The 27,621-nt window shown below is 46.1% G+C and overlaps 1 protein-coding gene across 2 annotated transcripts in view; it reads left to right on the forward strand.

Moving 5' to 3' along the window:
• The window catches only part of LOC119176385 (lysosomal protective protein-like), a 40,851-nt gene that overhangs the window by 10,442 nt on the left and 2,788 nt on the right, over positions 1 to 27,621 (forward strand). For both annotated transcript variants that reach the window (XM_037427641.2, XM_075877562.1), the window contains exons 6-10: positions 1,363 to 1,462; positions 13,418 to 13,588; positions 15,907 to 16,028; positions 17,493 to 17,652; positions 21,668 to 21,760. In XM_037427641.2, coding sequence (XP_037283538.2) covers positions 1,363 to 1,462; positions 13,418 to 13,588; positions 15,907 to 16,028; positions 17,493 to 17,652; positions 21,668 to 21,760 — 646 coding nt within the window. The remainder of the gene's footprint in view (positions 1 to 1,362; positions 1,463 to 13,417; positions 13,589 to 15,906; positions 16,029 to 17,492; positions 17,653 to 21,667; positions 21,761 to 27,621) is intronic.

The following is a 27,621-nucleotide window of genomic DNA, read 5'->3' on the forward strand; positions in this document are numbered from 1 at the left end:
GGCATGAAACATGGAGGAAAATAATGAAACGTAGACACTAATGCGTGTACATCTACGTGCACAACGATGCGGTGGTTCGGCAACTGAGGTGATATTATTCCGAGGCCGCCACTCTATAGCCTCATTCACGTGGCTCCATTCCACGCGTTACACCATATACGCATGCAGTGCGTTCGGGCAGCTGTCATAACCCATTTTCTGAGCATATTTATTTCGTCAGTGCGTGTCACAACGTAGATATTGAATGGAAGCTCCGCCGAACAAAACCCAGCCTCGAAGTTTTTTGCGTAATTTCAAACGAAGGCAATCTACACATTTCGTATTTAAAAAGTTATGTTCACGTTGTAAGTTACCTATCCTAAGAAAAATAAATAAATGCGAAACAGTATTACCGCACTGTAATTTTATAGAAGTCGTTGTATGTAAACTTTAAGATAAAAACCTTCGCGAAGTCAGCTGTAAAAAGGTAATCCACCTCAGGTGTTACCTTCCTGCTACCGTCTCACCTCTTTTATCTTGATGTGTTGTGCACGGCAGAAAGTGCTCGCGGCCTTAAGCCCTTAAAGACGATGGTCTTTCTTGCAGACATTCGATGCAAAAATTTTGGTCTGCCTGTCTGTCTGTTTGTCCACTCTTAACAGCATCGGGTATTTGAAACATTCCACCCCATCCGCAGCACCCACCTACGTTGCTCTAGATTCAGCATTCATACTTGTGCAATCGTCGATTAAAAAGCAATTATTGCGCGTTTCTGGGGCACCATAACAACACGTATATATTCTCCATGTGCGCCTTTTACTAGAAAAGGCATACATAAGTAGTTTTAAGGACCATAGCGCTTATCACGCTGCGCTGACCATCCAACGCTTGTACGGAAAGGCGAGTGTTTCCAACGCTTTGCTAAAACAAGATGGTGGTGGCACCTACCCATCGACTTGCGTTCTACACCTTATCACCTCTGAGGCGGGCGCACTCACCCGTCTCGGAGCCACGCGCTTTGTTCTTGAAAAAAAAACTGACAGATGGTGGTCATGTCTCACGTGTGACGTGACTTGACGCGCTCTTTCGCCTCCGCTACACGCTTGAGGCACTCTAACGCAGCGCCTCCAGAATACCACTCACCGATTTTGTTGAGCAGAACATCAAATAAATGTTTTGTTCACTCTCTTCACACGCAAGACTATCGTCTTTCGATGACATTTGCAGATTAAAGCAGATACGGGGCCAATTTTTTCCGTACATTACAGCCGCATTGATTTGCCCATTATGCAGTTTTCTTAACCAGTGCCTTTGTTACTGCAGCGAGGAACTAGTAAACTTCCTGCCATTTACAAAAAGCAATACTTTTTTTTTCTTGTGTAGTCTCTGGGACGACCTTACTTCGAACTGCTGCAACAACAGCATCTCTGAGAAAACGTGTAACTTCACTATGGATCCCAAAAAGATAGCCTGCACCGTTCCGGTACGTCAGCACAAGTATGGTTTTGAGAAGCTTTGCTTGGCGAGCGCTGCATAAAAAAAAAACGAGCATTGTTAACGCTGTCTACATAAACTTGCAGTGATTTATTCAAGTGTTTATCAGGTTGCTACCCAGCTCACTTCTACAATGCCGGTGCAATGTTAGTTGCACTGGCTATAGAAAATATTGTTAGTTGACAATTTACAGCCCCATTCACATTTCTGTAGCTCATGCGAGCATTCGGCTTTGCTCTGCGGAGCGTTACTTTGCGGCAGTTGCGGGCTCTCACATGGCGTGCCCAGGAGCATTCGTGGCCTAACCAACATGTTAATACAAACTCCACTAGACTTACGTAACGAAAATGTGGTGGCGCTGTCTTTGTAGGTTAAAGACGCTCTGCCTATACCGCAGTTTCTGCTGGGTTTTCAATGGTGCATGTGGTGTTCTCAGTCAAGCAACGAGAAAAAAAAAACGGTATGCCTGCGAACTTCGTCGCGGTTGGATGTGAGTCGCGTCTCACAACTTAGTTTTGTTTGTTGGCACACATCGCAGCCCTCAGTGCTTATGGCTTTCACAACGCTTATGGCGTCTCACTATGTTGTTTTGTTAGCGCACGTCGCCGTCCTCAGCGCTTAAGGCGGAAGTTACGTGCGGACGTCGCTTTAGTTTTACCCATGTCGACATGAGCCTCCCTGTGTTTACAAACGTGGAATGGGTCTATATCTGCGCACTATGCTTTAAACTGTAAATAATGTTGGTAAGCGCCTTCGTGTCGATGGATGTGCGTACAAACCGATGTTATCACTTTTTAATGTGCCCGCGTACCTCTCAATATCTAGATAGCGCACCTCGTTAGCTTTAGAAGAACCGGGCGCGTGAGTCAAGCCAGACGTGTTTTTGGGCATCGAGGGGCGGCAACAGACATACAGACAGACAAACTTTATTAGCAAGTGTGTTTGCACCCACCAGGGTCCCTGGACCACCACGCGGTCCCGCACCATGCCTACGCGGTCATGCCTCTCGCCGAGATCACATCGCCAGCCCTAGACACCGCAGCAAGCTGCAACGGCGGGTCCACAGACGAGAGCAGGACCTCCCAGTCTCAGCTTGAGATGGCAGGCTGACCCTGTGGGAGAGGATCAGCAGGGCAGCCGAATAGGATGTGGGAAATGGTGGCGTGAGGTTCGCCGAATGGAACATTTCAGGGAAGTGCGACAGTAGTGGGACTGCAGCTGAGGGGAAGATAGAGTGCGAGTCTGGAGACGTCTTCACGGGATTTGTTGGGAGCGTGTAAAAGAGGGATTTGGAGGAGAGTAGTTCCGACAGTTCAATCGGCGTATTTGCGTGAGCTTTGCGAAAGTGTGCGGCCGCTCCTTCGAGAAGCCCGAATCGAGGTGGTCCTGAGACCGGCAAAATAATCCTCGGGCCAATTTATCGGCAGCCTCATTTCCTGGGTTCCCTAAATGAGCCAGTACCCACTGAAGCTGAAGCTCTACCATTCGCGGTAAATATTGTGTGAGGGTGTTCAACAACTGCCATGCAGAGGGGTGTTTCCTGCCCCTGGCATAGTTGTACAGAGTAGTTCTTGAATCAGTGAAGACGTACTGTGCATCGGATTGTGCTAGGGCTAAGGCGATGGCGGTCTCCTCTGCCTCCTCAGCTGTTGAGCCTGAGGGGAGGTGGTGATTGATTGATATGTGGGGTTTAACGTCCCGAAACCACCATATGATTATGAGAGACGCCGTAGTGGAGGGCTCCGGAAATTTGGACCACCTGGGGTTCTTTAACGTGCACCCAAATCTGAGCACACGGGCCTACAACATTTCCGCCTCCATCGGAAATGCAGCCGCCGCAGCCGGGATTCGAACCCGCGCCCTGCGGGTCAGCAGCCGAGTACCTTAGCCACTAGACCACCGCGGAGGGGCAGGGGAGGTGGTGAATCAGGGAATGAGGTAGCGTGGGTTTGTAGGCAACTGCCACAGCTTGCTGTGCTGTACAAGCGGCGTCTAGCCAAATGGCATCCTTAGCTTGTCCGTAACTCTTGAGAAGGCTTTTTGCGTGAGCTACGCAACGAGCGATGTGATGCTGAGGGTGGACATTGCGAGGCAAGGGCTTGACTATTATAGAGGCATGAATGTGTCTAGGAATGGCCAGGCAGGTTGGTTGATTAGCAGGTATGTTCATATAAAGAGGGGGCGAGAATATGGCGGCCAATGGCGCTAGCGAAAAGTCTTAAATACTGTGCCTGAAGATGTGCCTCAACTATAGCTCATAAAAGGTCTTGTGCATGCCCAGTTTGAAAAGTTTGGCTGTGTTTGTGCTACGAGGAAGGTTCAGGGCTGCCTTAGTTGCAAAGCGTATTATGGCATTCACGCGTTCAGTTTTTGTGCGGTTCCGCTTAAGATACGGGATGGCATATAGAATGCAGCTAAGTGTGAAAGCATGCACAACTTTCATATTGTGCGCTTCGTTTAAACCTTTGTGCATAGAAGATACGCGGTGTAAGAGCTGCAATACCGATTGCGTAAAAGCCTTGAGTGTTTTGAGGGTGTGGCCATTCCGTCCGGAATACTATTTAGAGGAGGAGCATTCAAGCCCAATAGATGACGCGTGAGCTGATATGGTGTTGGCTGCTAATTGAAGATTTTCTTCTATTTGCCCGTCAGAGTCATACGTAGTTCACGTCGTTATATCATCCGCGTAAAATGTATGCTTTACATGTGGGAAGATATTTAGTTTGTGGGCTAAGGGAATGAGAGCAATATTAAAGAGGAAGGCGGGAGAGGACCACGCCTTCAGGAGTTCCGACCTCGCCGAGCGTATAACAGGCCGTGCTTAGGTTATGAATGTGCAAGGAGGTAGTGCGCCCAGAGATAAAAGTGTGGACATAGTTATAGGTTCTGGGGCCAAGTGCCTGCAGTTGCCTCAAGGTGGCATCGTGTCGAATTCTATCGAATGCCTTGGTAAGGCCCACCGCCAGGATAGCTTTAACAAGGTGGGGAATGGTACCGTCAAGCACGTCGTGAGTAATTTGGAGCAGGGCATCCTGCGTGGAAAGATACGCACGAAATCCTAACATACTGTAGGGGAAACGTTGTTTTTCTTCTATGAACATCGTCAGCCTAGCAAGGATTATGTGCTCGAAGACCTTGACAAGACAGGATGTTAATGAAATGGGACGAATATTGTCGATGGTGATGAGTTTCTGGGGTTTAGTGATAAATATGATTTTCGCGTGTTTCCAGAAGGCAGGGAGGATACCAGCATCCCAACATTCATTAAAGTTGTACGCTAGATCATATATGGACGCATCATCAAGATTTCACTTTGCAGCGTTAGTAAGTTTATCTTCACCGGGTGCTGTATTTCATTATTTTAGTAAGGCTACGCGAAATTCTGATTCTGTAATAAGGGCATTAAGCTGTGGTTGGGCTGTGCCAGTGTACTCGGGGTGTTTGGTATGACGACAAGATGTGGTATAGGTGCATTTCACCTGTGTAAGGTAGGCATCAGTGTCCTGCCGATGGTTATGAGTGAGGCGGTGAATGCTAAAGCGTGTCTTGTTTTTAGATTGCGTGTGGTCTAGCATGTGGCGCAACAGATGCCAAGCGCGAGTTTTGGGGAAATCGCCGCGGAGATTCTCACAAATTTGAGCCCAGTTAGCTTTGCAAAGGGTTGTGCTCTGTTGTTTGTTCTACTGGCGCTTGAAGCGGTGCAAGTTTGATTTTTTGTTTCCGGTTGTGCTTTTGAGGTTTCTACGTTTGCGTACTGTTATTATTAGCTTCCAAGAGATGGGTGAGCTTACTGTCGATAACGGGGATTTTCGTGTTTGTATCTAGCGTTTGGGTATTCTGGCGAATGTCCTCCTGTAACAGCATAACCCAAGAGTCAAAGTCGAAGGGGGCCTGTGTTGGCCGCAATAGCCTGAATTTGCGGAGCTGGTCCCACTTAACTCGCCTAACGGTAAATTTACGCCAAGGTTGTTGATAATTCACTGCAATGCGAATTAGGTGGTGGTCACTGCCCAATGTGATTTGCGTTCTTTCCCATTGCAAATCGGCGATATTTCTGCCAAGCGTGAGGTCAGGACTAGTATCAGCTGTGACACTATTATCATTTCGAGTAGTCAGGCTGAAATCATCAAAAGTGGTCAGATGGAGCACCAACGCTTCATTGCATAGAACTGAGCCCCTGTGGTTGGTGCCCCGATAGCCCCACTTTACGTGAGCGCAATGAAAGTCATCCATGTTGAGTAGGGGATTCATTGCTGTCAATTGTGCGGTGGATTGGAGAAGAGAGGGAAGTAACTGAACAGACTGTCATGGAAGAAGGTAGCAGTTAAGAACAAAAAGGGGGACCATGCAGGGTTGGGGGGAGGGGGGTAAAATTTCAATGAAGGTATGAGCGATAGGGAAAGTGATGTCATGCTGCACGTAAAGTAAAGAGTTACCGACGTATGTTATGACGCGAGGAACATTTTTTGAGTCTGATGCAATAAAAGTATAGCCTGGCAGTTGCTTGCAAACATTCGCATCTTGAATTGCAATAATAACTTGTTGTAACAAATAATTGGTAATGATTTGCTGCAGAGGGTCACACTTTCGTCGAAAGCCCCTGCAGTCCCATTGGATACTTTGTAACGAATAACGGCCCGTGGGAGGAGCCATGTTGCAATGCGGAAGGGCGTAGCAGAAGTTTTGGAAGTGCGCCTGTGGGAGCAGAGGCTGCTGAGAGCCCAGATGTAAGATGAGCTAAACGCTCTTCGACTTTGGTCATGATGCGCGAGAGGGCATTATTCGTTATCGGGTAATGGTAGCTGCTATCATAATTTGACACTGTGCACTGACTTGCGCCATAATGCGCTGTGCGAACCTGGCTTCTAAGTTTTTTGTGAGATCCTGAAATTTTGCTTCCAAGTGTATGGGTTTGGTTGGGCTCTCATCAGGCCTCCTTTTTTTTTGGAGGAGGCTGGTGAGATGGGGTGGGTAAAGATTGGGGTGGGAAAATTGAAGGGAGAGTTGGGGTGGAGGTAGAGAAGGCTGCCCTGAGCTGCTCTACCTCTTCCGCAAGAGCCTGCAGTTCCGTGTTCTGGGAGGCCATGCCGCCCGCTTCGACGGCCTCGGAGGACCACGCAGACGTAGATGAGTGGGTGTTGCTGAGTGCGGGAAAGTCTTCTTTGGCAGGAAACGTTGTCTTCAGAGGTGGTGGGCTGCGTCGTTTTGTGGCAGGATTTCTCGCCTTGCACGATCCAGGGCCTGAGAGGTGCTGGCCCCCACGAAGAATGCAGCTTGGGATACAGGAGGGAACATCTTGCCGGTCATGCTTGTCTCCGCATCGGGAGCAGACACCACTTTTTAGGGTGGGTGCACACGCCGCATCTGTGGCCCGGTCGGCAACAGTTTGTGCATGCATCTGGGCTTCCTTTGTACTGAGTGCACCTATATACTACACTCATGTAGTGTATGGCGTGAGGTACTGGTCCGTGCACAAAAGTGATCAATATAGAGTGTCCTACCCATTCTGTAGGCAGCGATGATATCAGCGTCTCGGTTACGAGTCTGAAGGTCCTTTAGCATCTGCTCCTCCGTTTCCTCCCAGTAGGCTTGCGAAATGACGCCGCGCACTGCAGCGGGTGGTGGTGCTGTAAGACGGTGACAGGGTAGCTGGTGTTTCGGAGAACCAATTCTTAGAGTAGGACGAGGTGTAGGGAAGTTGTCTCGTGACAGGTAGTGACCGTGAAGGTGTTATTCGTAGGAAGTATTTGGAGGCGAACATCTCCAAGGACCCTGCCAGCAGCGGTGACCTGCGGAGTTTGCATGAGTAGCTGCGCCATGGCTTGGTCCAAGGCGAGTCCTCCTCTTGGTCAGAATTGATTGATTTGATTTGTGGGGTTTAACGTCCCAAAACCAACATATGATTATGAGAGACGCCGTAGTGGAGGGCTCCGGAAATTTTGACCACCTGGGGTTCTTTAACGTGCACCCAAATCTGAGCACACGGGCCTCGACATTTCCGCCTCCATCGGAAATGCAGCCGCCGCAGCCGGGAATCGAACCCGCGACATGCGGGTCAGCAGCCGAGTACCTTAGCCACTACACCACCGCGGCGGGGCTCCTCTTGGTCAGAAAATGACTCTTATGGCGCCGGGAGGGAGCAAAGGAAGTTGTTTACTTCGCAGCGCGACAGCCTGTGCCACGCGCAGTTGTTCTTGTTGAGTGTGGTAGCTCGGCTTGAAAAACGCTGGGGCAGCGTTGGCCGATGCGCTGATAGAAGACGCGTTAGGCTAAGCGATGAAGAAGAGCATAGAACCCGCGTTTGTGGGCATGGCTGTTCGCCCTTGTACGCATGGATTATAGGAGTCCATTCGCTGAGTTCATGCGTTGCTGGGTCGCTGATTTGCCTTCCGTTTGCTCATTCATGGTTGTCGCGTCTGGAGGCTGCTGGTGAAAGGGCTGCCTCTGGTGAGGCGGAACCCGGCACGGCAGTGCGGTTGCCGAGAAGCAGATTTGCTAACGTCGCTACGATCCAGAAGGTGCTTGTACGGAAGAATTCCGCAACGGTGGCGAAATGCTCACATTTAGTAAGTGTTCAACATATCAAGTGAGAGACTTGAGCGCTGTGGTCACACGAAAGGAAGGCATTGTCCGGAGCAGATCAAACAAGAGCATTGCTCACCTTTACCACTTGCGCGTAATAGGTTTGCATGTCTATTAGACCGCGCATGCTCCTGGGCACACACGTCAGACGGAGTTCTCTATAATATTGTGTCCAAACACGGAAAAACTAGCCCTTAAGTATACACTTCATTCCGTTATTCATTAACGAGGTCTCGTACTGGCAGACTTGGTGCCGTTAGGTTGTATACGAGGGACTATTGGCCAGCTGCCAGCTCGTAACAAGTTCACGTGCTACGTGATACCAAACAGGCTCATAAAGAGTGTGCCACACTCACCGCCATGGATACAGGTGGCGCTGACTGACACTCCCACGTTTAAGTTCACATATAAACCCAATAAAGTGGCTGGGGGGATAGTCGCCGTGGTAGCTCAGTGGTAAATCATCGAACGCATTATTCGAAGGTCACAGATTTGGTACCTGCTCCCGGCAAGTTATCTTTTCACCCACTTTTCCTTCTTGCCAATTACAAGACAATTGGGTCTAATAACTTCCCCTATACATTCTTTGGCATAATTGTCTGTTAGATGTCATTAGTCATTAATATTGTGTCAAAACACGGAAAAACGAGCCCTTGAGTATACACTTCTTTCCCTTATATATATATATATATATATATATATATATATATATATATATATATATATATATATATATATATATATATATATATATGCGTGCGTGCGTGCGTGTATGTGTGTGTGTGTGTGTGTGTGTGTGTGTGTGTGTGTGTGTGTGTGTGTGTGTGTGTGTGTGTGTGTGTGTGTGTGTGCGTCCGTTTGCGTGTGTCCCTAACAACGGAGGAGGGTGGGCCGCGAGATATAGCGGCGCTGCAGTGAGTCACATTTTGCGCTACTCAGCACATCATCGGGTACGACGACGTACCGCGCCGGTCCGCTGCAATGCTCCTCGCGGCGACTTTTTTGTTGTACTATTATCAAACTTGAGACTGAAACTTATCACACTTAAAACTTAAAAATTAAAAAGGTTGGCTGAGAATCAATGTCCGGGGTATATTTGAGCTGTCTCGGTTGCGCTTAACCTCTAGGTACGAGAGGTTTTAGGTTAATGAGCACTTTAAGCGTAGTTCTTATGACGACCACTGTCATTTTAATCACAGCCGTGATTAAAACTCACATTCCGATTATGAGCGATACAGTGACAACCACTTCAACTTTTCAAGCTCTATCCAGAAGAGGTCACCAACTGTGGGGTTTTCGTCAAATGCCTCTAGACAGCTTTCTCAATTGCATTTAATGTAGAAAGAAGGCCTAGCAAGGGCTGATGTAAGCAGCATCTTTGAAAGGAACTCATCAAAGTGAGCGAACTTTTCTGTAGTTTGGGTGTGACTGCCCTTGGGGTACTTATGATAGATGCTAGGCACTCTTTGCACGTTTTCATTTAATTTTTCTTCGAACGTACCCACAAATGTAGTACACGCACAGGAAGAAGTGACACCGACATGTGCCACACCTCGTTACCTGCTCTAAGCTTCAGAAATATGAACACTGCGATTGAGAAAAATATTTATTGCTGTAATATGAACAAAATGTAACAAAAACTGGCCACGGGTAAAAAATGACCACTTATACAGGATTGTGTTGGTTCAAAAAGAAATATATATGGAAGCAAAAAAATTTCACTGCTGTGAAGGCAGCGTGACAGCTAACAATTAATCGAATGTCAATGTGATTCAACTCTGAGTATCGACAGCGTTGTTCGTTATATGCCTTTTGTAGTGCTGTTCTATTTCTGGCAGCTTCTTCAAACTGTGTACTGGGCGTTCGAGAGGTTCCATGCGTTTTGGGAAGTATTGGCGCATTGGTTGTGAATATTTCGGCCTCGATATATGAATGGAACTGCTGGGAACAAGTGCGGAAGTTTATACCACACGCGAGCTTCCACTTTCCGCGCGAGATCAGAACTTCTTGTCCAGCAAACCATGACGCAAAACATGACAGTGCAGCGTCATGATGTTGTCATTTTTACATTGAACGTCATATGATTTGTGTTTGGCAGTAAGCTTTTCATCTCTGCGATGCAAAGCTTGCTCCGCCACATTTCTTTGGAGGCCTATCAAGTTGAACATTAATTGGTTTATACCCTCAATCAATGACAAATTATAGCATGCAAATGGCTCACTTTTCTATGGTGGATTTGAAACCTCGACTATAGTAACATGGGCATCTTATTTTGCTCGTCCGGTGACTCTCCTGGGATATTCTGTTCAAAGTTACAACTATCTTTCAGTGCGTGGCTTGATCCTGGTCTCAAATTACGTTGCAGGATAAATGACTGTCTCTTCACGTACACCTATATCGATGCACTGTATGTTATTCGAACGCGAGAGCGTTAAAAAGCTCGCCTCGCAGAGAGTCTGATGTCAATGTCGGCGTCTCCGGTGGGGAGCGAAAAAAAAACATCATCTTGTCCGTCACCTTAACATCAAGAAAGATGCAAATAAAATAAACAATAAAAACTTCACTATGAGAAGGGAATCAAACCTAGACTGTCTGCGTGATAATCAGGTGTTCTGCCAAAGCGGTACGCAAATGGTCGAAGCTGATTCGAAAAAGAAATTATGAATGTCATGTAGTATAGAAGTTCTCATTGATATTGTGTCTAACCAAAGAAAAACGAGTACCCATGTTAACACTTCTTTCCTTCATGTAGCAGAATAAAACTCCTAAACACACCCAATATTAAGTGAAAAAGCGTAGAATCGCACCAGGCGTCAGAACATGTGAAATGCACAGCGAGTGGGTGTTTGAAAGGCCCACCCCATTACACAGAGCTCAAACATATGTTCGCGTGCTGCTTCACGCACGCGCAGTGAGTCTCTCACTGATCCGCAAAAGGAACAATTATAGCGTAGTTGGCATTTAACAGTTGTACTTGCAGTATACATTCTACGATAGTCTAAACTGCCAGTGTTGCACGCAGTCGTTCGTTCCTCTACGGCGCGGTTGAGGCATGCACCGAGACCGACGCTAGGCAAGTAATTTAGAAGGTGATTTGCACAGAGCCCGAATACGCTATCACGTTCTACTCTTGAAGACGAAGTTCCGGTGTCCTCAAAGATTTGTAATTGTTGTGTTTGTAACTGTTATTTATTTATTTTCACACAAAATATATACTCAGCGGTCGCACTTCCGCCATATCGGCTAAATGCTACCACATGTAATAATAATAATAATGAAATGGAATCGTAATTTTCATTTGCATGACAATAGGAACTCTTGGGTAACGTGCAAGGCTAGACTAGACATTCCCTCACCATCGTCTTTCTACCATAGCCGGTCACTGCTGGATGAATGAGACCCGGAGACTATAATTAGGAGCTTCCTAAGCTGTTTATAGCAGCGTTTACCTTGGCTAATGCAACTGTGTAACTATGTTTACGAAGAAAATAAGCAGATTATTTACAAACAAGCTTGTGAAGTGCAGTCGTCATTGTGATCGCCGTTGTTGAAGCCCAGCGTAATGGAGGTCGGCATACCGCATCGTAGATAGACCTGCTCCTCCTCGCTACGTTTCATACAGGACAAATATGTTTTCGAAAAACAAACAACGCAGGGCCAAAAACAGTCCAAGCCGTGACGAGTGAATACAGAGCACCATTCGCAATGACCACTCGCACATCGGCGCCGCCGACCACTACTTGCGCCGGCTGCGGGAGTGAAAGCTGACAACAGCGCCACTAGTCCTCGCGACCGCCACGCGGCCCGTCTCTCCGGCGGATCTTTGAAACTGAGTTTTTTCCAGTATTGTTGATAGTTACACTGTGTGATTCCTATAAGTAAATCTTTTGAATATGTTCCAGGAGTGGCTCTAAACGTACCATTGTGTAGCACGCATATGTCATGTGTAAGTTAGACTTGTGTTTGCCACAAGATGGCATACTTTATGGCTTTTTGAGGCATCAGAACGAAGGCTAAATATGTCGGTGTCTTTGTCAAGACACAAAAAATTAAAACACGTTTCATCGTTTCTGACGACGCACTATTAGCCAGCCTTTCTCATAGTGACCTTGAGTCCCGATCATGGCAGATGGACGATCTCATGCCTGTTTTTTGAAACGCGAATGTTTTCTTAGTCGAGCTATATCAGACGTCCGGCGTTGTCCGCGCGCCGGCAAGTGTTATCTATCCACTCTCACCCCCTCTCCTATAGCAACAGCCGTAGACGCGCGCGCTTATCCTCGCCCCTAGCAACTGAAGCATGTGGTGCGAGAGAGTGCAGGAGAGAGTAGGTGCAATGCTTCGCCGCTCCTTCCCTCGGCGTTTGCTCACTCTCGAAGGTGTGGCGCTGTGCTCCCTACCGAGCTGCGAAAATTAGACGCCCTCCTCCTCTTCTATCCACTATTACCACCACCGCCACCACTCTCGACCGTTCGCTGGCTGGGTGCCTCTCACGAACATCGGAAATGTTTGCTCGAGATGCTGCTGTGAAACGCCGACGCCGAGACGAGAGCGCTGCTGCCCCTTTCTCCCGTCCGCTCACTCCTCACTCTCTACCATTCGCTGGCTGGGCGCCTCTCAGGGTGATGGCAGAAGCCTCGGTAAAGGCAAATGGCTGACGGCAACGGTACGCTCTCTCGGCGCAAGTAATTCATTCACATTTCCTCACGATTCTTTTCGGGGAAGTGGGTAGATTTTTTCCCTCCGGTCCACCGTTTTAAAGAGACACTAAAGTGAAACAATGAATTAGTTTATATTAATAAATTGTACCTTGACAACTCTAATGGGGTTAATTTGACCACCATAGGTATAATACTAGATGACAAAATTAATCTCAGAAGTTTCGCTTTTCGATTTTCTGACGAAATCCTAACGCGCGACGTTACGAGTTTCAAAGCATATTTTCAACATTTTCGGAATATTGGCTCTACGAAGTTTTCTGAAAATTGGTATTTTCATTCTATTCCTCCTTTAGAGAACAATTCAATTGATTTTTACTGATTAGGAACTACGTATAACTTATAGTAGAGGTCATCAAAATATATGACATCACTGTGTTTGGTGCGGGAATGATTAACACGAATTCAGCACCCGCATTTTCTTTTTGCCCGTTTTCTCTCTTGCCAAGAATCTTTTCGTGGCAAGCGTGGCGATTTTGTAATTGTGGAAAAAGTTTTACTAATGTACAAGAAATTGTTTTCACTTTTTGCGCCCCTTTGAGTTCCTATCCTGCTGCATTTGCAGAATTTATTTATTGTTTTATAGCAAGGAACAAATGCTTTGATGCAAGAAAGTAATGAAAGACGTGCTCATGTGTCTGCAGGTTCTTGAAGTCTACAAGCTTGTTTTCGAAAGTGGCTTGAACTTCCAAAACATCTACGATCCATGCAATCTCACAGAAGCACAGCTGCGGCTTTTGACGCTCCACCCAGAGGTCACTCGTCACTACACGTCCAACAATGTACTGGACACAACATTCACTCAAGAAACTACGGTAAAGTATGCCTGCTTGTCGACACTGCAAGTAGGTGCAGGACTGATGGAAATATAACCTAAGTTTCCTAGAATGGTGACAGACAGGATATATTCAGTTGAATCGAAGACCTTACTTTTGCTATTTTGCGAGAGCTGTAGAAATAAATGCACTGTGTTAAACCATTTCTTACCATACCTTAGACAAATGGGTTTGACATTGCTGCAGGGCAGAAATAATAGCACACTGGAACAATGACTCCGCTTTGTTTTTTGTTTATTTTCTTCCTTTGATCAACGAACACTTAAAGTAAACACTGAATTCATTTAGGCTCATAAGTAGTTCAAAAAGCCTGTTTTGCTAAGCGCGTAGAAACAGATTCGTTGCTAATGGAGAAAAGGAAGGTCACAGTTTTAATTCTTGAATTGCACGCTGAAACCAGACAGCCCTTACGTCAGAATAGCATCGTAAATTTCAAACTGTTCTTTCTGCGCATTTTTTGTCATTTGTTTAGCAAATGTTTCTTAATCTTGATGATTTCAGTCATTATCACTTTAGGATCTTATCGTAACATAGGTTTAACAATAAAAATTTACCTAGGCCCTGAAAGACGCCATCTGAGTTTATGCCCTGATATGTTGTTAAGAAACTTTAAGGCGACGACACCAAATTTGTTTCCTTGCATCTTGCAGGCTTCACAAGTTACCTTTCGCTGTAGGGGTCCCATTCTTTGGTATTGTACGAGGAGAACTAACTAATGCAGGTCAACTCTGTGTTCCAATCTATAATATCATGGTTCCCATCATTGTGAAAAACGGACAACCAATGAAAGCAAGTGCCACATTGATTGCATTTTTGATACATTAGTATTGATAAACCACAAATTAGTGCATGAATGCATTACAATTAACTAGCGCTTCTCTTTAACTGACAGGGTGAAACATTAGACCAAGCGATTTCATGGTACTGGATTGACTTGTGATATGAATAATGGTTCTTGTCGCACAACAACGTGAGGGTCAACACTGCTGCATCTGTTTAGAAATAACACTCGATTAGAACAAACTGCAGTACAATAACTCGTTAATATTCTGGTCGCTTTAACTTCACAAATGCACATTTTTCACAAGTCATCTCTTCCTTCTTTGCAATGAACACGTAAGGTGAATTGCACGAAATATGTTTTTCAAATTTGCGTAAATGTGCATATTCTTAACTTTCAATAGTTCCTTATTTTTTATATTTACATTTCTTTTCAGCTTCTGTTAAACTTTAGTTGTGTGAAATCATTTCGTACTCCTTGACTAACTTCTACACAAATTCCGCAAAGACCAGCAGTACCTCCTAAAACAATCAATTGAATAACTCGTATATTAATGTTTTAGTACTCATTCACCCAACACGTCGCTTGCGAAACAACAACAGGAAAAGCGTCATGTTGGTGTGGTGAACAATGCGACAAGCTGTGACCAATTTGCTCAAGAGAATCCCAGATGAAGGCCAATGTGAGAGTTTTCCCATCTAAAAGACTTGCGAGTGTGGCACATGTGTGTACGAATACTGTGATTAAAGAGGTGTCCTGACAGATTCGTTCACTATTAATCTTCGTTTATAGCAGCACAGCAGAGCAGACTCGCAATTTAGTCAGAGACACGGGAGGTGCGTTACTCTTGGCTCCATTGCATCCTCACACGACGCTAAGATTCTAACTATTTTCATTACAAATGACTATCATCTTGAAGCTGCGAACAAGAAAGAACTGTTGTCTAGCATCCGTCGCATGACAGGTATATTAATTTTAGTTACCTCTTCATATAAACGTATTTCTAAATCATAAAGCAAGCTCACAGTGGCGGGTGTCTTTACTGTCCCATGTCACACCTTGTAAGATTTTCTACCGACGTGATAGTTCAAGACGGGTGCGTAATGAGCTTCAACGCAAGATTCTAGGAGCACATTTTATCAAGTTGGGAGAAAAGAATTGACAGCACAGCAGCGTAGCGACCAATGGAGAAGGTTGCTTTATTGCTGCCTGTCTTTTAATATCATTACGATGTGTGGCCATATAATCCAATTGGTCGCAGAAGAAAAAAAATTTTGATGTTTGCTGATTCTTTGACGTCGTGGTCTTTCTGCCATTTCACGCCAATTTTCATTTCATCCTCATCTTGATTGCGCTAACAACTTATGACCGATATAATCACATTGGTTTGGAGAGTGTTGGATGAATTCTTTAGGAAGGTACAGACTACTCAGAAACAGGCGATGAAATTATTGCTTCACCCGCATTTCTGTAGCCTTCTTTTAATAATGCCTATTATCTCTCACTACTTTTTCAGAACTTCCATGCCAACGATGATAGCTGCTCTTTTAACGAAGATATGACGCTGTATTACAACCGACCAGATGTCATCGAAGCTCTGCACGTGGTACAGTCTCCGCTGAAATGGGTTCCGTGCGCGTACGTGTGCTTTTTATACTAACTCTGTGAAATAAGTTAAACTTAAGGTTAGAGGCAGGAAATGCCGTCGCGTGAACGTCTTCGAAGGATTTCAGCGTCTTCGGAGTTAGTCAAAGCTTGAATTTTGGGGGAATTTTATGAAGAAACCCGACTTTTAATGATCTCTCTTACGGTTGCATGGATACGCTTTTTGGTGAAGAGAGAAGCCTATAGTGTGGTTGTGTGCGGCGTCTCGTACTTATGTCCACGATACAGGAGGCGTCCAGTAGTGCACTATCACGATGCGCTCAGTGATCGGACATGGATCCCATTGGTATTACTTTTATTGCGAAGCAAATGAATTGACTGTGACCACCTTGACGCGTTGATGCCTTGAGGTAGCATATAAGAGTGTGTTTTTTTTTTCAAGTTTCCTGCTTCTCACTGTACAGTATTTTGGGACGTTAAACCCCACATATCAATCACTGTACAGTATGCCTCAAACGCCCCAGGTTAAACTGACGTCACGTAACCGCAATCATTACTGTTAGAAGCATTGGCTTCTCTGGCGTGAATTAATAAATCTAAACAAATGCTCAAAAGTCGACGTAGGCATAACTGTAATTGTAGCTTTATTGATAGAGCATTGCAACCCTCCTGAAGAGGTATATGGTTCGGCTCTTACCTGCAGATTTTTTAATATTTTTTATTCAGCAAAAATACAAAATACTGTAAACTTCACCATCGTAATTGAATTTTCTCTCCTATGCTCTTCTTGGCTTCGTTATCTGCAGTTTTTATGTCGTTGTTGTTATAGTATGTTCCACGCCACTTTCTTTAATTCTTCTCCCTCAGTGCATCTTTCAAAACCTTGAGACCACCCTTCTTTCCTAATATTTAGGTGCATCGCGCGTCGTCTTGAAAGCGATTACTTATAAGCATTTTGGAGTTGATAATTTTTCTCTTATTTTCATTTTTAAAATTATGTTTGAATAATATCCAGCATTTGTCAGGTCACTGTCCTTCAGTCCTGCTTTGTTTTGTGTTGTTTGTGTTCAAATACAGATTGCCAAACACAAAAGCTGTTGAATGAAACAGCGGGACTGTGGACGATTCAATTGCGTAGGTTCTTAACTCACTCAAGTAGCTAAAGTTCTTAAATTGAATTCTGAGTTTTCAATCTCACATCATGCAGGCACGTATCACTATACTGCCGTAGCCGCAGGACAGAAAAAAAGAACAAAAAAAGATCATTACTCAAAAGTACCTGCATGTGGTTTCAAATTGATTTCGTCCAATAGGACCTAAAAAGCTCTTAACGAATAGCATTGCCTGACTTTTTTGCATTCTAAAAGTGTACTGACGCTGAAAGCAGCACCACTAAGATAATCAGACAAGATTTTACAAAATGATTTTAAGTTTGATGATGTGCTTTTGATTACAAGTGTCATTTCAAATGTTATCCCACTCCCCACTACACTTCAGGAAGGAGCTCAATTTCACCAAGCAGCACATGACTATGCGGAATGTGATCCAAGAACTGATAGACTACGGCAGCCTGAAGACCATTATCTTTAACGGTGACGTCGATATGGTCTGCACAGCTCTTGGCGGTGAATGGTTCGTTCACAGCCTGGGTGTCCAGGTGAGTCCGTAGGAAATGAAAAATATATATATATATATAGATGATCTTTTATTTGGCAACGCGTATAAAGTGGGCGCATATTTAGCAAAAAAAAAATACGGACACAATCTGAGTTCATGTCTATCACACGTGGTTAAACGTACAAAGTGGTCAACAGTTCCGAGACCGCACGTTCATAGAAGTGCCTCGGGTAGCGGCCTGATAATTTCGACCACCCCTGTACCTTTATGAATATAGCCCAAAGAGCGCCGCTTATACTCCTGGGGCGTATACCCTTCCTTTTATTCATTTTGCTTTTCTTGTGACGCTGCCATGAATGTCCTGCGATACTTACCAACAAAACAACACCAACCGTTGTTCTTAGTTTATTTAGTTGAGATGAAGTAGCCACGCTGTGCAGTGTCTTTCTTAATTTGACATACTATTGCGGTGTACGGGTTAAATGTAAAGGAAACAGACTCCAATTATGAAGTTTATCTCTTCAACTTAATATTTGCAAACTGTAGTCATTAGCCCTTCACCTCTTCATATGTTGTATGGTATACAGTGTGACAATCAAAATAACCACCTGACACCCTTGGCACTTTTGGGAAAATGTGAAACAACTCTAGTTCACCTGACTAATTCCTGACAAGAGAAGATGGGCATTTGCCGGAAAGATGACAAATATCGAATGATTATGCCGGGCTGGCTAACCTATGAAGAAAAAAGATGCGAAGAAAACAATTTAATACAGTATTATACAGCTCCCCTGGAAGCTTAATAAGCATGTATTTTGTACGCGGCATCGGACTGCGAACTTGTTTTGCAAAGCTGTCAGTCTGCCAAGAACAACTGGCAAACAGCACCGCGTAAACTCTAGTGGCGAAAATAAAGAATGTGCCGAAACAGCCGCGTACGCAGAATTCTTTTTCGAGGGGGGGGGGGGGGGCAGGACAATGGCCGTTTTATGCTATGTATGTCATGGCGAAAATAATTTTGGACAGGCGGGGCCACGGGTCAGGTGTACCACCCCCTGGCCACGACACTGTGCCCCAATGCACATGAATCGTCATTGCATCAGCTGTTGTCCTAATTAACACTTTCCTCAGATGCCAGAAATATCAATGCTCATTTGCGAATGCGCAAATACGGGTATTGTACATCATCAGACAATGGTAATGATCTAGGAATTCTAACACATGTACAGGGATGTCTGGTAAGGATCCAGGAATGTTTGCACGGTCTGCTTGGATATTTTGTCGCGTTTTTTATTTGATTTTGACGCAAACGGCCACTTTGTTGGCTCTCAGCTATCGTTCGCCACAGAAACTGCACTTGTTACCGCTAGATTAAAGGCTCGTAAACGAATAAGGTGTGTCAAGAGCTACGACCCTCACTGAGTAACGAATGAAGAACAGCTTGTCTGGTGTCATGTCCAAGTGCAGCGCCTAATTGATGATATTGATGTCAATATAATCAAATTGGATCATTTAGCAGGGCACAATGTCAAAAAACTTCGGCAGATCCCACGTACCTTGGGAATCGATGTTGTGCGAAGCATGCGCATGCAAGGTGATTGTGTTGTAATTTATTTTATTCAGCGAAATATCATGAAGTTGCGCTAAGGATATGCCATATACATTTGATGTTAACCCGACGTGACGACTGTATCGTAGGAGTAGATATGTAAACTTTATAATCACAACTGACATTTCACAAACATTACGGTATGCTCTATTTGAAAAGTAGTTCCAAGACCTGACGTGGCTCTGTGGTGGGATACCTGATTGACACGCAGAATTCTGGGGTTTGGTTCATGCTGAGACCAGGATATTTATTCTTCACGTCTATCTGGTCAACTTATCTCATTGGGATGACCAGCTCTCTTACATGCACTTACTGCAGTTGCGAAGAAACCATCGCGCACCTTCTGTGTGAGTGCACCCATTTGAACGCGCAAAGACAAGAACTCACTGCAGCTCTGGATAGACTAGACGATCGGCCTTTGCCGGAACAAAGGATTCTGGGTCATTGGCCGAGCCCATCCTCAGCGCAGAAGGCTTTGAAAGCTCTGCTGCGCTTTTTGCGGACAACTGGCCTCAAAGACAGACTTTAGTGTCTTATACTCTTTGATGTTGCCTTTCCTCTGTCACAATTTTTTTGTCATTTCTCTCTCTCTTCGCAACATTTCTTTTTAACATCTTTCATTCCCCTCACTCCTTTCCCCAGCACAGGGTAGCCAGCCGGTCTAAGAACTGGCTAACCACCCTGTCTTTCCACTTAAACTTTCTTCCTCCTCTTCCTCCTGGTCAACGCTGCCGATGTCAACTTTTTCCTAACGCTCAAGCGTTAAAGTCACCCTTGTGTGTTCTCACCGTTCCTGGGTAGATATAAACTGTAAAACACATGTACAGCCGTCTCGTCGGGTTAACGTCAATTGTGGTTAGTTGCAATGCGCTGAAGTTTATGTATGTAGCAGTGTCCAGAGCAGCATATTCACGAGCATAAGCGCTCCATATCACCTTCGTGTGTTTCTAATACGCATGGTCCAGTTGGCATCGTTGCGCAAGTGCAAACTACTGGTTATATAAACATCGGACACTCTTCAACATATCTCTATGCGTGTAACATTTGTACATATATTTAGCGTCATTTTATGACGTGTCACACGATAAAAAATATGCAACATGGTCCCTTTCCCTCCGCATGCTTCGCATAACGTTGATTCCCAGGTATGTGGGATCTGCTGAATTTTTTTTTGGTAGTGTTTGACGAGGTAAACGGTGGGATTGGGGCATCATTCATGTCATGACCAGTGAGTCGTATTCGTAAAACCATTTCATAGATAGATAGATAGATAGATAGATAGATAGATAGATAGATAGATAGATAGATAGATAGATAGATAGATAGATAGATAGATAGATAGATAGATAGATAGATAGATAGATAGATAGATAGATAGATAGATAGATAGATAGATAGATAGATAGATAGATAGATAGATAGATAGATAGATAGATAGATAGATAGATAGATAGATAGATAGATAGATAGATAGATAGATAGATAGATAGATAGATAGATAGATAGATAGATAGATAGATAGATAGATAGATAGATAGATAGATAGATAGATAGATAGATAGATAGATAGATAGATAGATAGATAGATAGATAGATCTATGAGGTGCGTTGTTACCTCATCCGCACCAGTGGCTTTGCCTCTGCATTCCTTCTAGGACTTTCCTTATTTCTTCAGTCGTTACTGATAGGATGTCGAATTGCTCTGAACTATTATTGTTTCGCACGATCACTTCCTCACGGTCACCTCAGGCTGTGCCCCAGCTGATCGCGTGGTCACAGACAGAAGTGATGTGAAGTTCCGCTTATATTTGCCCCCACCGAAGGATAAGTGCGTGCTCACAGGCATCTACACCCCCCCCCTCCCGTGGGGCAAAATACCCGGGGGGTGATGATAAACGCGCGCCGAGCGTGGGCAGCTTTTCCCTTTCTTTAATTTACACACACACATATATATATATATATATATATATATATATATATATATATATATATATATATATATATATATATATATATATATATATATATATATATATATATATATATATATATATATATATATATATATATATATATATATAATTTAGAAATAAAGAAGCACAATTACAAAAATTTGATAGTTTTTTCCTCTACGTTTCGGCCGTAGCACGGCCGAAACGTAGAGTAAACAACTAACAAATTTTCGTAAGTGTGCTCCTTTATTTCTTAATTATATTTGCACCGGACCCACAGAATTTCTTTATTGAATCATATATATATATATATATATATATATATATATATATATATATATATATATATATATATATACGGTTAGTTAGTTAGTTAGTTAGTTAGTTAGTTACGGCAATAACTTTACCTCTTGTTTTTGAGACTTCTTGGAACAGGCTAAGCTTTAGAAATTTCTTTCAGCAGGCTGATAAAAACTGTATTAACTTTCCAACAGCCCACTTCGACGTACAAGATGTGGCGCGCTGGTTCCGTAATCGCCGGGTTCACCCAGACCTTCAGCAAGAACGTCACTTTTGCCACTGTCAAGGTAACTCTTCTCCGACACTCGGCTCACAAAGCACAATTCACAGGGTCCTCCCCACTGAATTATAGGCAGTATTTATTGAAGTTAATGCTGTAGAGTATCCCAGGAAAATGAGTAATCAGATTTTCTGTGATAGCGCAAGTAGTGACGTAGTGGGAACGTATGGGGAACCAGTAGTGGGAAATAACAAGCTTATTTTAAAAAAATAAACTGCTGCCATGCGCCGAAGTTGAACCAGCAAGTTCATATTGGTGTGACTAATGAGTTCAATGCCTATTTCTTAAGACTGATTTGCCAACGCCCCAATGACTCACAATACAAGATTCTTTGATACTTGTGCTTGTGACTATGCTTGTGATAGCGCTTTTGCCTGTGGTATATCAGTTGGGGTGGTCTTGTGTCTATATAGTGCTTGACTTCTGACCCGAAGGTTGTGGGATCGCATCCCAGCCACAGTGGCCGCATTTTCATGATGACCGAATGCTGGAGGCTCGTGTGCTATGGTTCATGTACGCTTTAAAGAACCTGGAATGGTCGAGCTTTCACGATTACAACACTACGGCGTCTCTCACAGTCATATCGTAGTTTTGGGCCGTACAACCCTGGCAGTTATTATTATTACTATTGCCTTTCGTGTGATAACTACATTTCTGGGACCATTCGTCAGCTATTCATTGAGGCACGCTCTCAGAGACAGCTCGAAGTCGAGTATTGACGAAAGGCTTATGACCTCTCACAGACCATTTACCATTTTATATTTCTAATTTTCATTAACTCCAATACTCAAAACTTTTCACGTGACTTAAAAAGGCTTTTGATGACGGAGAAAGATAGCATTCAGCGTGTGATTCACGGGACTCAAAATGCGGAGCCCATTACCTCCAGACGTTTTCGTCAACGGCCTCTTCAATGAGTTGTTCCGGAGAAACTTGTTATATCATAAAACTAGGATCCTTCTCCGCTCGAATCCACTAAAGGATCTGTCTCTTGATGTACCGGTCCCCGATGATGAGAAATCGCACTTAGTTGTACCTCATGCAGCCATTAACTTTTCAATTAGGAGCACTCTGACCAGTAAATTCACTCTGCTCAGTAAATTTGAGAAACGGTGAGTGTTGTTTTAGAGCCTAAAGTTGAGCCTTTTGATCTAAGTGTTTTTGTCACACACATTTAGTGAATGAAAAACTGCCGACACTATGAGAATATCGTAAGGCACGCGATGTTTGCTTACAGTTGGTGCATTCTTAGCAGTTGTTCATGATAATACTTTGTGCAATGGCATAAATCAACAAGCGATCATTGTCACCTAATCACTGTGCGTACCAAGACCTTGAAATGACAAATGATCTAAAAAAAAATTGCCTGCAGCTTCCCTCGGGGGAACACTGAGGAGGATGCGGAGCTCGACCGGCAATCAACGACTGCTTGCACGTAGCACACACGACGTAGTCGCCGTAGTCGGTGCCCTTTCCAAACGTATCGCAAAGAACCGACAACGCTTTGGAGTTGTTCTGAATGTTGCCGATCCGAGTTAAGTTGTTATCGAACCAAAGACGATCACACACCTTGCAGGTGTGGCCGAAGCTTCGGTCGAGGAAGTCGCGCTTGAAGCGAGCGTTGGGCGTGGCATACTGCTTGGCGCGCCACGCCGCTACCTCGGCGCGCTTGCGCTCGCGGGCAGCATCGGGATCGGCTTCTCGTCGCCGACGCTTGCACTCGGCTTCCCGTTTTCGAAAGTCCGGGTCCTCTTGTCGACGCTTACGTTTCAAGGCGGCCGAATCCGGTGCTGCTGCTCGACGCTGACGTCTCTCAGCGGCTTCACGTTCTCTAAGTTGAGCATCTTCCGCTCGACGCCGACGTTTACGTTCGGCGTCGCGAGCTCTTCTCCGCGCTGCCTTGTCTTCGGACGACGACTTGGTTGCGGTTCCGCCAACACTTTGGCCGGCGCTGGTCGAAGGGACGTCGATCATTGCGACCTCGGACGTCGACGCGCCGTACAAACCAACCGACGAGCGGCAACTGAGCGAGTGAGCACCGACCTTGAGTATATATACAGCGCGACGGCGCATGCACTGTCAGCTGTCGAATGTTCGAGAAGGGGGAGAAGCGCAACGGCGCATGCGCGCGCATCAGCTGCCGATGTTCTCGAAGCGCGACGGCGCATGCGCGCGCGTCAGCTGCCGATGTTCTCGAAGCGTGACGGCGCATGCGCGCTACATTATACAGCTAGCGAATCTTCGTGAAGAGGAGAAGCGCACGCGGTGTGTAGAGGAGGAAGGGTGCACAGATGGTGGAGGAGTGAAGCGCGCGCGGTGTGTAGAGGAGGAAGGGATGCACAGATGGTGGAAGAAGGAGGAGGAAGCTTGCGGACGGCGCCGCACTACAATCCTCGAGTATTAGATGCTCCGCATCTAAAAATGAGAAACTAAAAAGACTGGTAAAATCATAACAGCAAAGGTCAGATGTGAGCTTCTGCGGTCACACTTCGACGAAGCAGAATCACTAGAGGCTCGTGTAGCTGAGAGATGTATGTGCGCACACACACACACACACACAATATATATATATATATATATATATATATATATATATATATATATATATATATATATATATATATTGTGGTGAAGCCTTCGAACAGTGGGTTGTCCTCTCTAGCGCCTTCTAGTGGGTTGCCCTTTTTAGCGAAAAGAAGAGCAGCTCGTGCAGAGAGTCGGTACCCGCATTGACTGTCGCTGTCAAGCATCGTCGACAAGTGTACGCCCATAAACGTCTCAACAATTTGGTGGAGAGTGCTGTGCCCTTCTAACACCTTCGGTTAGCATTTGATGCCCCTGGAGCTTCGATCCCGCACCGTGCCTCCTACCATGCACCAAGACGCCGCACAGCAAACGCTCCCTCCTGCGCCGACGCCATGTTCCGGTGTCCCCCGCATCCGCGACCCTCCTGTCTTCACCGGCGCGGATGGAACTGACGTCGAGGACTGGCTTGCTATGTACGAACGCGTCAGCGTCCCCAATCATTGGGACGAGGCAGGTAAACTCGGCAACCTGGTTTTCTACCTCGCGGGTGTGGCCGGCATGTGGTACAACAACCACGCATCCGATTTCCCCACTTGGTCCACTTTTAAAACCGCCGTCGTCGACGTGTTCGGCCGTCCTGCCGTTCGTAAGCTCCAAGCCGAACAGCGGTTACGTGAACGAGCACAGCAGACCGGTGAGTCCTTCACAAGCTACATAGAGGACATCCTTGACTTGTGCAAGAAAGTGGACGCGAGCATGTCAGAGGCCCACAGAATTACCCATGTTCTAAAAGGCATCGCTGACGATGCCTTCACCATGCTCCTGGCCAAGAACCCTCGCAGTGTGGCAGAGATCATTATACTTTGCCAAAGTTACGAGGAGCTGTGACGGCAGCGCTCGATGACCCGTCGACCACCCTCACGTGACGCTGATCTCTCGGCCTTGTCAACACTTCCTGACCACACCGCCTTGCTTGCTGAAATCAAGTCATTCGTGCGTGAGGAAGTTGCCCGCCAGGCCTCTTTACTGGCCTTTGCTCCCCCGCAACGTGCAGAACAGTCGTCAAGCACACTTCTGCCTCCCCTCCGCCGAGCCATTCAGCAGGAAATCGCGGAGGTCGTTCCAGAATATCACCAGCCGCCTCCAGTATCTACACCACTCAGTTACGCCCATGTTGTCGCCAGGCCACCCCCACCGATTCCTGTGGCTGGCCCCCTTGGTTACACCGAAACCATCGCCAGACCCCAGGCCTTCGGAGAAACTGTGCCGCCTACATATACCGACGTCATCCACGTGCCCCGTGTGCCGCCCACTATGCAGTTATATCAGCAGCCGGCTCGCCCACCGCGTTCTTCGACATGGATGGGACCCGCGAACCGATGGCGCACTGCGGACAATCGCCCCATCTGCTTTGCTTGTGGTTGCGTCGGTCACGTAGCACGCTACTGCAATCGTGTGCAGCGACCGCAGGTCGCCTCCAATTTTCCCAGCTAATCGAGCCGCTTTTATGACCAACCGGCGCCTACGTCACCATCTTCCCGCCCCGCTCCATTTACCCGCCGTTCATATTCTCGGCGACGTCGCTCACTGTCGCCGATGCGGCCACGTCCACTAGAGGGTGACCAGGAAAACTAGTCGTCGCAGTCCACGAGGCAAGGGCTGCGACGCTGTCGAACTGCGGAAGCCCTCAGGAAAGACCATCGAACGTGATAGACGTGCTTGTGGATGGTGTTCGTGCATCTGCCCTTGTAGATACTGGAGCCGCCGTATCCGTCATGGACGCAAAGCTTAGCCGATTACTGCGCAAAGTGACCACGCCACTTTCCGGGCTCTCCCTCCGTACAGCCAGCGCCCAAAGCATTCACCCTACAGCGATGTGTACAGCCCGCCTCATGATTCAGGACGTGATGTATGCCGTCGAATTCATCATAATTCCTTCATGCTCTCAGGACATCATACTAGGATGGTATTTTCTCTCCCACCACGACGCCGTCATTCATTGCGCACCAGCAGAAATAGAGCTGACACCATTCTCTTCTGTGACGCCGGCCGACAGTCCATCTGCTGAAAGCAAGTTACTCGTCAGGGACGACACGCAAGTGCCTGCAAACTCGTCCGCGGCGGTGTCGGTCTACTGTGCAAGTCTTTCCGACACCGCTGCACTCCTTTCACCATCTCATCGTGTTTTCACCAGAAAAGGTTTGCTGGTTCCTTTCGCGACCGTGCAAGTAACTCGCGGCAGCACCACTATTTTTGTTCTCAACTCATCCCCGTACAGTGTTACGTTGGTGCAAGGGGAATGTCTCGGCAGCGTGGAACCCATCGAAGACGCACAAGTCATGGATCAACCTTATGACACGCACTGCCGAAGTTCCAATACGCTTAGTGCTGTTTCTACATCTGTTTCATCATCCGCTGATGTATTCGGTCCTTCCATTGCCGACAACCTTACGCCGGTCCAGCGCTCCCAGCTTCTGGCCCTGTTGGAAGAATTCCGCTCTTCTTTCGATGTCGCTCAAACTTCTCTCGGCCGCACATCCACTGTTACGCATCGCATTGACACAGGCGCACAACCACCACTACGGCAACGTCCATATCGCGTATCTCCCACAGAACGCCGTGTAATCAACGAGCAAGTGGACGACATGCTACGCCGCGATGTTATTCGACCCTCTAACAGCCCCTGGGCGTCTCCTGTCGTTCTAGTCGTGAAGAAGGACGGTTCTGTGCGGTTCTGTGTGGACTACCGACGTCTCAACAAGATCACTCGTAAGGACGTGTACCCACTACCGCGCGTGGATGACGCGATTGACAGCCTGCAAGGAGCCGAATTCTTTTCATCTCTAGATTTGCGCTCAGGGTACTGGCAAGTACCTATGGCTGAGGACGCTCGACCGAAGACCGCTTTCGTCACTCCCGACGGCTTGTACGAATTCAACGTCATGCCGTTTGGGCTGTGCAATGCACCCGCCACCTTTGAGCGCATGATGGATACCATTCTGCGTGACCTGAAATGGCACACGTGCCTGTGCTACCTCGATGACGTCGTCATTTTCGCTCCGGACTTTTCCACGCACCTTCCACGCCTGCGGCATGTTTTAACGCGTCTGAGTGACGCCAGTCTGCAACTGAACCTCAAGAAGTGCCGATTTACAGCTCGGCAGTTGACAATACTCGGCTACGTCGTGTCCAAGGACGGAATTCTCCCCGATGCAGCCAAGCTTCGGGCCGTGACCGAGTTCCCCAAGCCGACATCCGTCAAGGAACTGCTCAGTTTCATAGGACTGTGTTCCTACTTTCGGCGCTTCATCCGAAACTTCGCGTCTATCGTATCGCCGCTGA

Source organism: Rhipicephalus microplus, chromosome X, assembly GCF_043290135.1.
Source record: "Rhipicephalus microplus isolate Deutch F79 chromosome X, USDA_Rmic, whole genome shotgun sequence".
Classification (NCBI taxonomy): Eukaryota; Metazoa; Arthropoda; class Arachnida; order Ixodida; family Ixodidae; genus Rhipicephalus; species Rhipicephalus microplus.